Source organism: Octodon degus, unplaced genomic scaffold, assembly GCF_000260255.1.
Source record: "Octodon degus isolate 3935 unplaced genomic scaffold, OctDeg1.0 scaffold00093, whole genome shotgun sequence".
In the NCBI taxonomy this organism is placed as follows: Eukaryota; Metazoa; Chordata; class Mammalia; order Rodentia; family Octodontidae; genus Octodon; species Octodon degus.
The window spans coordinates 4491567-4507391 of NW_004524669.1; the positions used below are offsets into that span (position 1 = coordinate 4491567).

General features: G+C 48.7%; 2 protein-coding genes across 2 annotated transcripts in view; one reads left to right on the forward strand and one right to left on the reverse strand.

Moving 5' to 3' along the window:
• The window catches only part of LOC101584438 (keratin, type II cuticular Hb3), a 33553-nt gene that overhangs the window by 13574 nt on the left and 4154 nt on the right, over positions 1 to 15825 (reverse strand). The window lies entirely within an intron of this gene.
• Positions 4848 to 8708, forward strand: LOC111818495 (keratin, type II cytoskeletal 8-like). Its single transcript, XM_023722692.1, has 4 exons — positions 4848 to 4918; positions 5956 to 6081; positions 7536 to 7750; positions 8633 to 8708. Exons 1-4 carry the CDS (start codon positions 4916 to 4918, stop codon positions 8685 to 8687), a joined length of 399 nt encoding a protein of 132 aa, XP_023578460.1. The 5' UTR covers positions 4848 to 4915; the 3' UTR covers positions 8688 to 8708.

A 15825-nucleotide genomic window follows, 5' to 3' on the forward strand; every position in this document is an offset into this window, starting at 1 on the left:
CACTTACCCAACTGCTGCTTCTTCTGTTCTAGTCTGGGAATCCTCTTAAATCCTATCTCTGCCCTCAAGGGGTCAAAAACTAGTGTTATTTGACCCGTTTCCAACAGGTTCCTTGAGTGATTTAGGTAGGGACAATAGTTTGCTTACAATGTTTAACAGTAGGGAAATGTAAATGGGCTCTGAGAAAGCAAAGAAGTCCTTGGATTTATAATATTTGCTGATTTCACAGGTGTGAATGCTACCATCCTGGCTGATTTTAGGCTACCACCATGACTTTATGTCCCTTTGCCTAGAAATATGTGGTTGGCTCTTGGGAGCTTGTTCCAGGACATCATGGGGTTAGGAGCCAGGATGAGGAGAGCCCTCAGACCAAAGGGCAAGCAGAAAGCACCATCTCTATTAGAGAGATGGTGAGCCTGAGTCACAGGGGGCTGGGTGCTTCAAGGCTCTGGAGTTTGGCAGGGTGAATCTGGAGCTGAGCTCCTGGGCATCTGGGAGGTCCTGGGTGTTCTGATACAGTCCTCAGGCTTGCTTCCCACAGGGGACTGGGAGAACGTGCTGGCTGGGGGGAGATGCTGGGCTTGTGGGAGTAGCAAGGCCCAGATCCTCCTCCCCTCAACAGGGGAGGACTGGGCCTTCTGGGAGGGACTTCGAGGGTGCCTCTGGTGACTGGTTCAGAACTGGTACTATGTGACTTCTGTAAGTACAGTCAGGAATTAATGCTCAGGGCTCACAATGACTTTTCTCTCCTGCACAGGCTCTGTAGACACATCCGTGCTGTGAATATCTGAGTAATTCTAGCTCCAGGGGCAGACACCTATGTCAGACACTGTTCTGAGGGGGGAGAGATCCAGGGAGAAATGGTTCCTCTCACTGACAGTCACAGTTACAAAGAGGGAACATGTTGAGTGGAATATTCCTCACTGTAGACCTGAAAGTTTCAGTCTTTCTCATCATCAGATGCTTTTATTTGGTTTCTACCTAAATGCCCTTGTCCATGTTCAAGGTCATTCTGAAATCAGTTACAAAAGTACATAAGAGGGCTGGTGAGACAGCTCAGTGGTCTAAAGCACCTACTTAGAACAAGTTTAGCAAAAACGAAGAGACCGCGGTTCAATCCCCCAGCACCACATGCCAGCCAGCCCCGCCCCCTGGTGGGCTGAGCTGGCCACACACACACACACACACACACACACACACACACACACACACATAAATAAATAAATATTAAAAAAAAGTACATAAGAAACAGGACTAAATTAGAGGGCCTCACTGCGAGTGAGTGTGTCCTGTGTCACAGGGAAGCACACACTGACTTATCCCACACACAGAGAAAAACTGTTCTCTGTGGTGTTCTTGGATGGAAGTAAGGGAGCTCTGACTGGCATGGGGGCAGTTTGGGAGCAGATCCCTGTTTCAGCCAAAGATTTGTAGCATCATTGTCCTTGTGCAGGTATGAGCAGCCCTCAGGGTGGGGTTGTTTATGTGGCATCAACTTCTGTGAAAGGGAACTTGTGGTAGCAGCTACAAGAAGTGCTAAGTTGGGGGCCAGCCAGATAGCTCAGTGGACTAAAGTGCCTGCTTAGGCAGAGCACAGTAGCCGGGGTGTGATACTCAGAATGCTGTGCCAGCCCTGCCTCCAGGGTGCACTAAGACTGTGATTGAGACTGGGTGTGGTGGTGCACACCTGTAATCCCAGCGCTCGGGAGGCTGAAAACAGGAGACTCACTATGAGTCTGATCTGTGTAGTGAGGCCCTGTAGACCCTGCATACCTTGTACATTAAAAAAAAAAAGTGCTAAGTTGGAAGGGCTTGTGGATTGTGGGAGGCACAATAACTCCAGGCCTCCAATACTATTGCAAGTGGGTTTTCGGGTTCCTCTTCCCCTACCTCTGCTGAGCTAAGCTCCTAATTCTTCTTACCCCACCTATTTCCCATAAGTCTCCTGCTATGCCCCGGAGGTGGAACTTCCTGTCATAGCCCGGTTGCCTAGTTACTCGTGCCTTTTAGCCACTGATGTCATTTCCCTATGCCTCCACTATATATGCCCAGCACTTCCCCTGGATAAACGAGACTTGATCAGAATCCTGTCTTGTCTCCATTTCTCGCATCTCCTGTCCTTTGTCCCCTCCTCAATTCCCCGCTCCTCTCCCAGGTGACCTTCGTTGACTGACCCGCTGGTTTGGGACAGTGGATAACCTGAAGCCCGCAGCCCTCAAGCCTCATGGATCCTAGCTGGCCCTTCTTCCCGTCTGACCACCTACAGCATGAAGGCAAATTGGAGCTGCCTGATCTCACCAGGACCACACTCTGCTCTCTACTTTTCACTGCTCACTGTGAGAGAAAGCCTTTTTCTGGGTCACCTGGTGCCTCAGACTGAGAAAAGCTATTAAGAGTGACACATAGCCCAGTGAGGACACACTGTGTGAGGAGTTACCCTCCTGAACACATGCTGAGGACAGCCCCGTGGCCCCTGGCTTCCCACATTCCCCTTCCCTTGCATTCTGGCTGCCTCCAAACTGCTTTTCCTCCTAAGTCCTCTGCCTTATAGTTGCTGTAATTCATGCCACACTTTCTGTCCATTATTTTAGGGGTTTTTTTTTGTGGGGGGAGGGTGGAATCTCAGTAAGATCCATGTCAGCTTTCTATTCACCTATCTGCTCAAGGCTGGAGGCCTGGGGGCCTGAGGAGTGGCAGCACTGCGGCATATGTCTGTAATCTGGTTACTTAGGAGACACAGAATGGTGAATTTATGGCCAACTGGGGCGACATAATAAGACCTTGTCTCAAAAACAAACAAACAAACAAACAAACAAACAAACAGAAACTGGGGTTGCAGTTCAGTGTTAGAGCCCTTTAGGCTCAATTTCCAGTATTCCAGTATTAAAAAAAAAAAAAAAAGTGACTCCATGGAGGCCTGTGGGTAGATGGAGCAGTTAGGTTTGCTAGGGAACAGTAGCTAAAGTGGGTTCACAGTGGCTGCCTGCTAAGTTAGGTGTGGCAGTGTGCAAAAGGACCGTGTGCTGCAAGACTGAACGATCCAGTCAAGTGTGGAAGGCCCAGAGCTCCCTGCAGGGTCCTAAGGAAATCTCTGTCAGGAGGCCAACTGGGCTGCATTGGAAGGCTGAAGAGCCTACTGGAGGGGTGAAGAGAATGCCTGGAAGCCTAGGGGTGCATATTCAAGGGTGATGGTGACGCTGGAACGACACTTCCATTTTATTCCATCCAGTCCACAAGCCTATTTGTTGGTGCCACGCACACCCAGGTTCAGCATATATCCACAACCATACTAAACCTATCAGCTCAGTGCTCCTTATTCAAATTGACAACACTGTTAGCTGTCATAGTAGATGAAGCCAGGGGTGCAGTAGGGGCTTCTGTTGGTCACTGATGCGTGAGGGAACACTGTGTACTCAGGGGTGGGGCACTAAGCCTTGGCCTATGAAAAGGAGAACTGAGGGATCAGCAAGATAGCTCAGTGGACTAAGTGCCTGCTTAAGCAAGTGCAGGGACTGGGGTTCAATTCCCAGCACCACATGCTGCACTGGCCCTGCCCCTGGGCGTGCTGAGCCAAACACTGAGACCAAGCATGATGGTGCACACCTGTGATCTCAGGGCTGGGAAGGCTGAGACAGGAGGATCACTACAAGTATTAAAACATAAGCTAGAAAAAGAGCATTCAAAAATTAATCGACTGATTTAGAAGACTTAAATAAAATTTATATAAATGTAAACCATAGGTTCCTAAACCATATTAAGAACCCAAATTGATGGGTAAACAGATTAGACTCTGAGAGAAAGTTGATTGATAAATCTGAAGAAATTACCCAGAATATAAGAGAAACAAGTAGAAAATATGAGAGAGAAATCAATAGAAACTGACCTCAAGATAGCCCAGATGTTTGATTGAGCAAGTAATTATAATAATGTTCAAACAACTAAAGGGACATACGTTTTGGGATTAGTGCATCAACATTTCATTGTCATTATATTATTATTATTATTTTTTTTGTGGTACAGGGGTTTGAACTAAGGATCTTGTACTTGCCAGGCAGGTGCTTAAGCCACTGAGCTATATCCCCAGTCCTGTCATTATATTATTAAACAACAAAAATAATAGACTATTTATAAGAAATGAAACTAAAACATGTGGCCACAAATTGAAAATGAAAAGCTGTATTATGGTAATTGGTTAGATCAGAGGCCACTGTAGACAGAGAGGGTAGTTTTCCATGAAACTAATTTCAACTCATGTGAGTGTATGTTGGTAGGTGATGATCCATGATATAAAACATGTATATCACTTTGAATTCTTTTAAAAAATAAGCCTGACAGCCAGCATATCCAAAAAGCTCTCTTGATAAAGTATGTCAGCAGACATATGCAAAAACATTACTGGTAACATTGTTTGTTGACATCAGAAACAAAAATCACTTACGTTTTTCACTCATAGAAAAAACTTTGTGGATTTGGCAAGGCCAGGAATGGATGGTGTTGCACACAGCAAGTGTCCCTTAGGAGTGCAAAGATTTCTTCTACCATTGTTGCTATTTAAATCCCTAAATGTGTGTCATAGATGCTCTTTTGCATGTATGAACACTGTATAAAACAAGAAAAATGCCCACAGCAGCCTGTATTCTCTCGTTCCTTCTTCCCTGCCCCAGTTTAGACCTGGATTTCCTACTGGCTCTGGGAGGTGGCATCTCCAGTCTTTTGTCCATCTGCATTCACATTTGGCTTGCTTCTATCCCCTACCCTTGAGACTCCTGATTCAGAACTCTGTGGTTGTAACAAGGTGAGGTCACAAAGCCCCCAGGAAGTGGAGGCCTCCGCGCAAGGATTCTGGGAGTCCCTTGGGCTGGAGCTGGGCTTCAGTGCTTGAGAAAGAGGGTTGGAGGAGACTGCAGCTGCTGTCATGGTGAGGCCTGGGGCCCAGGAGTGAGGGACTGGAGCTGCCCGGCACAAGTCTGTCTGCTGCACCTACATTTGGGGAGCAGAGAAGAAGAGGGGGGCAGTGGGGACCCAGCAGACACTGTGGGGATGGGGTTCTGCAGTCTGCTTGCCCTACAAGTCTCCACCTGCCCTACAGAGAGATTTGCTGGTGCTGCAGTGCATAGTGCCCACTCTCTGGGCCGAGGGACTGGTGTGACTGCATCTGTCCCTCAGGGTGTAGAGCAGAGAACATGGACTTCCAGTGCTGCTTGTTTCAGTGCTGCCCAGCAGGGGCCTCTTTCTGCTCCCTCCTCCTTTGTTTGTGGTGGGTGGAATGAGCACCCGCCTGTGGAGAGCACAGAGCTGGCCCCATCCACCTGGTCTGCATCACAGGTGGTTGTGTGAGAGAGGGGGGCGGTGAAAGATTTGGAAAAGTGTCAGGCCCTGTGTGGGTGTCACCATGGCTGGGCTGGTTATGTATGGCATGTGAAGCGCAGAAGGTCCTCTGATTCCATTGTTGGTGGACAGCACTCACCATGGCGGCCTGGATTTGGGGACGGATCTGGTATCTGGCTACCTGTCTCTGGATTCTGTTTCATAAAATCAGCAAGTTAAGGGATTTTCTTCATATTTCTGGATTTTTAAAGTCTTTAAAAAATTAGTCATTGTTGAATTTTACCAAATACTTTTTGTATTAGTTTTGCTTATATGTGATAAATTGAAATAACTTTTCCCATGGTTGAATGCTCCTACCCCTAGGAGAAGCCAGTCTTGAAGTTCACCTCAGCAGCTCACTTCCCTGCCTTACTGCCCTATGTGCCCCAGTGTAGGCCGCCTTTGGCATCTCTAGGCTTGGCAGTGGAATGCATGGTATTCTCCCAGCAAGCACTGGGAGAGCAGGACCATCCCCACTTCACAGGATGGTCCTCTGTGGGTAGCAGGTGGTGGTGATGGAGTGCGCAGGAGCTGCGCCTGCTCTGCCCCCTTGCTGACCACTGCTCTACTCTACCATCCTTGCCCCAGTGTGAGGAGATAAAGGCAGTGGTGCAGAAACACAGCCAGAGCCCCAGGCACAGCAAAGACGATCTGAACAGGCTCAACCAGGCCATCCAGCAGCTGACGGTGGAGGTGGATGGCACCAAGGGTCAGGTGAGGTGAGGGAGTGGGGGCGGCTCTGTGGGAGGGTCCTCATTTTTTATGACAGCTATTCTAGACCTTCCTCCCAATCCTTTGGACAGAAGCTCTCTGGAGCTTCTCTCTATGACTGCCTGAGCACAGGAGGTGGCTGCACGTGTATCTCATGCCTGCCTTGGCCTAGGGCTCCACGTGTATTTTATGTGGGTGATGAATGTGCAGCAATTGTGTATGAGTGTATACACTTACTTGTTTATTGCCGTTTTATAAGTGTATGTACCTTTTTAAATGTCTTCTTTGCATCTCACTCAGCATTAATTATGAGTTCATCTTCAAAAACTGCAGGGCCTTACCTAGAATCCCAGTTTTCTGGGTTCTCTTTTAAAATATGGAAATCTGGCATTGTGACTCCCACATGCTAATATCTGGCTGGAGAGGCAGAAAAGCTTCCACCTCTTCTGTTGTCTCCTATGGTAGCAGCTGCTTGATGTGTGCTGTCCTCATCACTCCCGATCGCATTCTTGGGCTCCTAGACAGAAGGTCCTTTGACCTTCATCATCACCTTGACTGTGCTTCATTACCTTGTGGAAGAAAAAAAGCACTGCGCCCATGTCTCTAGAGAAATAAAAGAATGAAAACATGGGAAGATGTCCTTGTGATTTCAGGGAAATGGGAGACAGCATATTTCCTTGTGGAATTAGATCCTACTGATAGGTCTAACGTTTGGCCTTCACCTTTGGAGGCTTATAGCCAGGCAGGACCCTGCGGGCATCTGCATTTGTGACTCAGGCCTTAGAACTTAGAAAAGAGGATTTTTAGGGAAGATTTCTTCTTCCCAAAGTGCTCTTCTTCCCAAACCCTCCTCCCCTACATGTCAAGCTTGATGCATGTGACTTAGGCTTGAGGGATATTCATGGTTCATGTGGGGTCTTCCCGTCCCTGCAGTGATGACTTTGAGGGGCATGGGCTGCTTAAGTATCAGCAGTGGCAGAGTGGGTGGATGGGCTGGCTGGTCATGGTTCTGTGTCTGGCCAGTGGCAGCTACTCTGATGGGCCAAGCAGCAGGCCTATCTCACCCAGACAAGTGTTTGTTCTTATTTCTATTGTTCTCAGAGAACCCTACGAGGTAAGATATTTTTCCTGTTAGGTTTTCTTATCAAACACTAATCCCAGGATTACTTGCTAAGGAGCATTTGATGCCTCTCTGATCCTAGCTGAGATGAAGAGTGTCATCATGCCAGATTGCAAAGGGCTTTTCTCAGCCATCACAGAGGCTGGCCCCAGATCTCTATCCAGACCACAGAGAGTGGGCAGATCTTTGAATCCTGTGGTCTAGACACAGGCCTATTCACTCCTTGCAACTGGAGATAATCTCCATACCCTCACTGTTCCTCCAGCCTCTGGATCTTTAGAGGTGGAGGAGTAGGGGCCAGGAGATCCTTCTATCCTTGGTCTTTCCATCCCCCCAGCCTTGTGAACCAGAAAGATCCAGGGGCCTCGCAGCTCTGAAAGCAGAGGGGCCCTCGTGCAGTGCTAAGGACAAGCTGGATTGGCTGGATGCAGCTCTGCAGCGGGCCAAGCAGGGTGTGGCACGACAGCTGCAAGAGTACCAGGAGCTCATGACCGTCAAGCTGGGCCTGGATGTTGAGATCGCCACCTACCACAAGCTGCTGGAGGAGGGCAGGTGAGGGGTGAGGGGAGCTTCTGATGGCTGTGGGTGAGAGCTCACCTGGGTCTTCATGATTTGATCTGCAGCCAGTTTTCCCCACCATCTTACAGCTTTTTGAACAAAAAGCTCAGCTAATAAGCACCTCTGGCACCCGTGAAGTTATTCACTCACAGAGTCAGACAACAGGAACAGTCTGTCACTTGAGATAGGTATAGGGACCAAGGCCTAGCTGGTGGGAACAATGGTAATTTTTTCTCTGTTCCTCACCTCCAGGGACAGGGATGCAGAGTTGAAAGAACAGATAGGGCCTGGCTTTCACCATAGACAGCTGTGGGGCATCAGGGGTGATCAGTGTGAGCTGGGTGTCCCAGGCAGAGCAGAGGAGGGGGCAGAACCCCACTGTGCAGCAGGCACACTGTGTCATTTATCTCCTTATGATCTCACAGAAGCCTGGGAGGAAGAAACTATTTATCCCCAACTTATAGACCAGGACACTGAGTCTCAGCGCAGGGCAAGGACATCTTCAAGGAAACAGTGGAAGGTGATGACGTAGGGCTTGAATAACATTCCTCAGATAATCAAGGTGTCTCCGTTGCAGTCTCCTTTATAATTGAGTGACCTGGGCTTACCCTTCCAGATCAGGTTAGGCTAACAAAGGGCAGATCACTTGCCTTCGCCTTCCTTCAAGAGGTCATCGGCCAAAGTGAGCTGTCTGAACAGAGGCAGAAAGGACTGAATGGAAAGGTCTGAAAGGACTTGGAGACCAGGGACCCACAGAGCTTGCAGGATGGTGGGCTCTTCGCCCGACCCGGAAGGTCAGGGGTATTTATTTTGCAGAATGTAGAATATCAAACCTAGTAGGTAAGGTCATTTGCCTGCTTTTTTCCCTCCTTACAGGCTTGAAATGGGATTGGCAGCTAGGAGTGTGGGTAAGGACACAGTTGAAGCTTGAGCAGAGTGCTCAGATCTTACAGCATCCCCTTTCAATGTGCATGCCATTTACCCCCCCCCCCAGGTGTTTCTGTGACTGGTCCCTCTGTGCAGCTCGTTTTTTGGCTTTCACCATAGACTTTCTTCTCTTGGGGGAGATTCTTTTAAGTGTATTGGGAAGGGCCCTTATCTGCTCCTTCGAAGGTAATTTGCACACTGTTCCAAGCAGTAGGGAGGGTCCGTGCATCATGCCTTTGGAGAGGCCTGCAGCAGCTCTTTAGCCCAGGGTGGGGATGGGAGGGCTCCCTCTTTCCCACACTGCTCTCCACCCCGCACCGGACAGGGCCCCGGCCCGCAGGCCAATCTCATCCGGTCCCACCGTCCTGCTCACTCTTGGAGCAGGCTCAGATACCCTGGATACGAGCGCTCCCAGCGGTGGCTGCGCGCTCTGCAGCTCCGCGGTCTGTGCTGAGGGTTTGAGCTACAGCCGCTGCCCTGGTGCTGCCCGCTTTCAGGAATCCCAGTTTTACTATGAAGACTTGATCTCTTATCTCAGATACTCTTTTCCGTGAAGCAAGCTATCAGTGCACCTCTCCCGCCTACCCACCATCCCTGCTTTGAGAATGGTGGGATTGAGCCCTCAGGGAGACAACCTGGGCACTGGAAACACTACATAGGCAGGGTCTGTGGCTTACCTGGACCCAGTGCCCTGCCCCTCTGAATTGCCCCACCCTTCCTTTCCAGGGACTCCTCCTTTTCAATAAAAAGTTCTGCTGTGACCCAGCTGCCAGTGTGTTTGAACTGACCGCTTTCTGGAGCCCCATGCCTTGAGGCCCCATTGGCAGGTTGGGGCAGGAACAACACATGGGAGCAACTCTCTCCTGGTCGTGGGGTCCCATGTGGTGGGATCCTGTTTTTGGTGACTTGATAATTGTACAAGTGGGATCTTTAGGACTGAAAGAGTTGTTGGGCCCTGAGAAAATTCAGACATGGGGCTGAGAGTGGGTCTACATCAGGTTTTCTGGCAGAGGGGGCCTCAGGATTCTTCCTCACTGTACAAATACTTCTTGAATGGCCTCAGGGGTCCTGTGTAGTGCTTGCTCATGAGGACACAGCTGAGAGGAGAGCCCCTAGATTTAGCTGTCTGGCAATGTCTCCCTCGGTGGGGAGGTGGGCTAGAAACAAGGAGCAGACCAGGATGAGGAGAGTGGATCAGTGCCTCCTGCTTACCTGACAAGGCACTGAGGACTCTGCCCTGGCTGGATAAATTGCCCTTGCCAGTGGGGTAGGGACCACAGCACAACTGCATGCCTGGTGTGTGTGCTGGGTTGGCAGTGACCTGATAGGGGGAGGGGAGCCCCATGCCATAGCAAGAGAAGCACGGATGGCTCTGCTTCCAGATCTATGGGGAATTTGGTCTGAGTTTTTACAAGACCACTGGACTTTGGGGCATTAGATAGGATGGTCTGAGGATGGAGTGACTAGAGCAAGACCTAGTTTCTAGACTCTTTCTTTAGCACACAGGCTTCAGTGCAGCTTCTGCTCAGCGAGCTCCTACATTCTCTGCTGCACAGAGGATTACATCATCAGAGCATGGTCCCTGGGTGGGGCTAAGGTGCCTCATTTGCCAGGTGTCTGGCTTTACCTTTTAAGGTATTGCAGTGCTGGAGTGTGCACCATGTTTTCCTGCACTCCTGCCTGGAGAACAGACTTCCAAAAGGCCCCTTTCCTGGATAAACAAAGTTGTCTCATGCAAAAGGAATGGGACCGAAACTTGGCTGGCAAGTGACCACACAGCTAAGGGCTAGGGCTCATGGCCCTGCTGGGATCCTATCATCCTCAAGTGTTCAACACTGGCTAACACCAAGGATATCGGTGTTCTTGGTGATATTCCCAGGCCAAACACCTGTGCGGGAGCAGAGCTGACCTCTGCCAGATGCGGGAGCCCACCTGTGTGTTCCTTGCACCTTGCTAGGAAGTAGTGAAATTTTATTTTTTTCAAGGCCATTTTTCCAGCTCCTGCTGCAATGAGCAATTCAGCGCAGAGAATTTGTGGGAAGTGCAGACAGAAATAGCACCGAAGACTTGCAGGCAGCCTTTGTGGGGTGCATGCCTTTGCATAGAGCACTGAATACCTGATGTTTCCCTTTCTAAACCTAAACCTTGGACTTGCCTGATGTCAGCTCAAGAGATCTCAAGGGCTTTAGGGTCATGTTAGTCTCTTCTTGGGTCAGGGCCGCGTGGGTCAGCAGCAATGTTTGTGGTTTGGGGATCTATTTGCTAAGAGGCTTCCCTGGCTACGGGCCACATTCCAGCCTAGGGTGGAAGAGAAGTGTTGGGTGCTTTTATGGAGAGTCGTTCACCAGCCCATTTACTACTTTGTGAGTAGAGGTGACTTTTGAAGGGAGCAGAACTGTCACCAGCTTAGTCATTGTTGCTCAGCATTATGTGGTCTCAGCCTTTTGTTGGCTCCATATGGTTGTCTCAAACTCAGAGCATTCAACATGCAAGATGCTAACTTGGCTGTGTCTACATCTCTATTTGAGACCCGCAGGGCGGTGACTTTCTACTCCAGTGCTAGGGCCTGCCATAGAGTAGACGTGAGGGGCTGAGGCTTTGTGGTCCAGGGAAGTCTGTGTGTCCTGGGATATCCAGAGCCTTGCTTCTTCACTCTCAGCATGTCTCAGCCTAAATAACCCCTTGAAAGTCTTTTGTGGTGTTGAAGTGCTAACCTTGACCAAATTCTTCACCTGCCTCAGGCTTCAGTCTCATCCTGGATCAGACCCCAGATCTAAATGGTGAAGTCATTTTTTCCCTACATCATGTCTCTGAGCCAAATTCATCTGTAGACTAGAATAATGTCAATTATAAGCTTGAGTGAGAACTAAAGATAGTGCTGTGTGGAAAGTGCTTTAAAATATATATATATGTATTTACTGGAGTCCTTTGGAAGTTTGTTTTTTGGAGGGCTGGGGATCAAAGACGGACTTGCACATGCTAAGCAAGTGATTTTCATTGAGCTACATCCAAGCCCATCTATCTATATCTATATCTATATATCACCAGGGATTGAACTCAGGACCTTGTGTTTGCCAGGCAGGCACTTATGCCACTGAGCCAATTCTCCAGCTTTGGAAATATTTTTGAACAACTTTATTTCAAACTTTTCTTCCTTTTTTTTTTTTTTTTTGTGGTATCGGGGATTGAACTCAGGACCCTGTATTTGCCAGGCGAGCACTTATTCTACTAAGCTATCTCCCCCACCCCGAACAACTTTATTTAAAAAAAATATTTATTTTTGGTACCGGAAATTGAACTCACAACCTTGCGCTTGCCAGGCAGGCACTGTGCCATTGAACTATCTTCCTGACCTTGACCAACTTTAAAGCCTGTACAAAGTATAGTAGCAGATGACCTTCCTCTGTCCATTCTGGTGCTAGCATGACAGAGTGACTGTAGGAAGGTTAGCCCCAATGGTTAGAGCAACAAGAACAGAAGGCATCTCCCAGAATGATATCTATTTTTTTTTAATTTTGGAAATAAAAATTTTATTCAGTGTTTTCAGTTTTATTATAAAAATGCACACACAATGAGGGTTGTCATTATGAAGAATGACATCTAATAGCACTGGACCATCACTACTCCCACTTAGCCCTTGTTTTCTCCTATAACTTTGTCACACCAGCACACCTGGGTCCACCCACACTGTACTCACACCCATACACGCGCACTAGTCCCTCTCCTTAACGCATATGCACATCACGTGTGTAATCATATATATAGAAATCTCACAGTCACACACGATCATGTGCTCCCACACAGCTGCCTGGAGATAGGCATGCATTGGGATGTAGCCGTCCTGCTCTATGCACACATAGGAACTTGCACACATGAGTTACACAGAATGGGTAAGAATGCAAGATGCCACGTGTCTGCATAACACAGCTGCAGGTGGGACTCTGCATTCCCTCTTCTCTTGCAGCTCCTCCTCCTGTCCCACACCTCCTGCAGAGACTAGAGCTTTAAGTTGGTAAGGGACCTTAGCAGCCAAGTAGTCCACACATTTTATTCTATTATGGAATATGCTGGGGAGGTGACCTGCTAAAGGTTACATGGCAGGGAATTCCATTTTCTTTACATACATGGATGTGGGCACTGTGTTTGGTGGGTTCACCCTTGCTTTTCTGTCCAGTTTGTCCAGGAGTGGAACTGTGAGGGAGGCAAACACTGCATAGCTAGACTGGGAGGGAGGAGAGGGGCAGAGCTCGGGGAAGGTGGGAGGGTGCGCCAAGTCCTGGAGGCCAGAAGGCCCATCAGGAATGATGAGACCAGAAAAATAGGCGTGAAGGACGTAGCTGGCCTAGGCAGGAGGTCCCTCAGAACTGGACTTGCAGATGGCTTCTGCACTGGGGAAGGATGAAGGTTGAAGCTGGTGCTTGTTCTTCAGGGTTAGACTCTGCACAGACCCTGCTTGTCAGCTGTGCTGTGCCAAGCAGAGAGGGTTGGCTAGAACAGTCGAACACTGTGGAACTTGCCAGTGCTCTGTGAGGCTCATGATTCTACCAGAGGTAGCTCAGAGACTTGGCTTGATTCCACCCCTTATAAGAACTACTTCAGAACATTCTCTCAGCACAGCACTCTTCTTTCTGGTATCCTCAAGGGGGGGCTTCCACTTGTGCTGCATTTTCTAGGCCTGGGATTGGGAGATTGGAGATTCTTTCTGCTATAATGACCCAGGTAGAGCTAAGAGAATATTTTCCTGTATGAAGGTGCACAGTGGCCCTGCAGAAATGGAGATTCCCTCTATGACTGCATTTCTGATCATGGATAAAGATATAATAAAAGGCTAGTCCTGGCCCTGGTTCCCAAAGACGTGTCTACTTTACATTACAAAATAAAAAATGCTAACGATAAGTGCAGATAGTGATTATTTTGTGACCAATAATGTTTTTCATACATGAAATTGCTTAATCCTCCCATTAACCTTGAGGCAGGTGCCCTTTATTATCTTTGTTTGAGAGATGTGGAAACAGGCACAGAAAGGGTAAGGACATCATTCCAATTCACTCAGCTGGAAGGAAATAGAGCCCAGCTTTGGATTTGGGCAGCGTGGCTCCAGACTCTGCGCTCTCAGCTTTGGGTTTCTTTTTTTGACTGAGTTTTATTTTCAGTCTTCAAGGCATTGCATTAGCAATGGTAGGTCTCTGAGCTCAGAGGGACTCCATTAAGAAAGGAAAGCCATGGCAAGGCTTTTTGAAACTTTAAATAATGTTCATACCTTCAAGAATTTCAATAAATTACTCAGGCATGAGTCGTCTCTACCAAAACAATCAATGAGCAATGTTTTCTTAAGCTTTGAGTGTTGAAAGAGTTTAATACTCATTAACCATCAGTTTATAGACGTGCTCAGGCTATTTCCTGGGAGGCGGCTGTGGTTTGGTAGTATGAGCACTAGGGATGCACACAGGGTTCAAGCCACAGTGCAAGAGCCAGTGACTCCATAGATCTCCGATTCTTTCATCTGCGTTGTATATTGTTAAGGTTGCATGGATAAAATTGTTCAGGTCATGTGGATAAAACTATCATACAGGCACCTACTACAAGCCTTAGCTCAATCTGACTGCTATGTGTCAATGGACAGAGTCCCCAAGCTTGGGCCTCTTTCTACACCTTGTGATTCTGAGAACACTCTCACACTCTCACCCCTCAGAAGGTTAACGTAGACACAGACAAGGCACAGGGCTAGCTACATTGATTTATTGGCATCATAAAGCAAAGCAGAAATGAAGAAGGCAGAGGAGGAAGGGGAAAGGCTGGGGCCTCAAGCGACTGAGCCCATGATAGCCCAGGAGATGGCTCTGGCTCTTATTCTGGTTGTCCCTGAGCCCCCTTCCTGAGGGCTCCAAGGAGACTTCTGGAGTAGTCTGTCCCAGTGTAGCACAAGCCCAGAGGTGAAGATCACACAGAAATCCTGTGCCCTTGCTTTAGGGCCCTGGGCTGGACAGGCAAAGCCAGACATGTGGAGAGGTCTGGGCCTGGGCTAGCACTGGGGTCTAGCACTTCCTGCAGCTGCTGGTGCAGGAACCCATGCCTACGGAGCTGATGCCGCAGGAGCCCACTCTGCAGGATACACCAGAGTTGCAGGGTGCACACAGGCCGGTGCTCACTGCAACGTTTCCAGTGCAAGGGGCGCTGCAGACACTGCCTGCCACTGGGCGGGAGCCGGACACGCAGAGGTCCCCGCACACGACCCCGCCCCGGGAGCTGCTGACACCTGTGGATCAGGAAAGTAAGTCAAAATTGGAGGTAGGGGGCTGGAGATAGAGCTCAGCAGTGCAGTGTCTACTCGGCAAGTGTGAGGCTATGAGTTTGATGCCCAGTTAACACCCCACCCTCCAAAAAGGAACGAGGAGATAGCTCAGTGTGAAGGCTCCAGGCTCAATCTCCAGTACCACCAAAATTGGAGGTAGAGGAGCAAACCTTTCTTTCTCTTTTTTCTTTCTGGGATCAGGGGTTGAACTTGGGACCTTATGCTTACAACGCAGGTGCTTACGCCACTGAGCTATACCTTTGGCCCTTATCAAACCATTCTTAAGGAACACCCCTGCCCAATCTCTGAGCAGTGGGATTAAAGTCAGGGCATCTGCAGCCAAGGATTCTTCATTCATCAACTCTAAAAGCTTTTTTTTTCTGTCTGGCTCCAAATTTCTCCTACTGTATGCCAGCCCATGTTTATATGTTGGGCCTTCACTGAGAATACACTCTCCGGATGTTTCCTCCCCTATAGAAGTAAATCTGCCCATACGGAGCCCTAAATACTCACAGACATTCACAGCACCAACACCTTCACACAGCCTGAGGATGGAGAAAGGAAAAGATATTAGTTTGTGCACTTGAATTGCAAAATAGGGCTACCTAAGGTCATGGGGGATGGACAATAATTAAGGGGTTAGGAGCCAAAATTCTAAAGGAATGTGCTACCTTTCACTAAAGCTCCCCACACAGAAGTGTTACAGTAGAGTTGTCCCCAAATTCTTGGCCTTTGCTCAGTCAAAGGTAAGAGCAGGGTTTGTGCCAAGGATAGGGTTGGTGAGGAGCTCAAGACACCCTGGGTTGGCTCACCTCTGCTCCTCGCCCTCTAGCAGGCGTCTGTAGGTGGC

Coding starts and splice junctions, on each gene's coding strand:
- LOC111818495 (XM_023722692.1), top strand. Junction 6,082..7,535: donor TGGATGGCACCAAGGGTCAG/GTGAGGTGAGGG, acceptor CCATCCCCCCAG/CCTTGTGAACCAGAAAGATC. Junction 7,751..8,632: donor AAGCTGCTGGAGGAGGGCAG/GTGAGGGGTGAG, acceptor CCCTCCTTACAG/GCTTGAAATGGGATTGGCAG.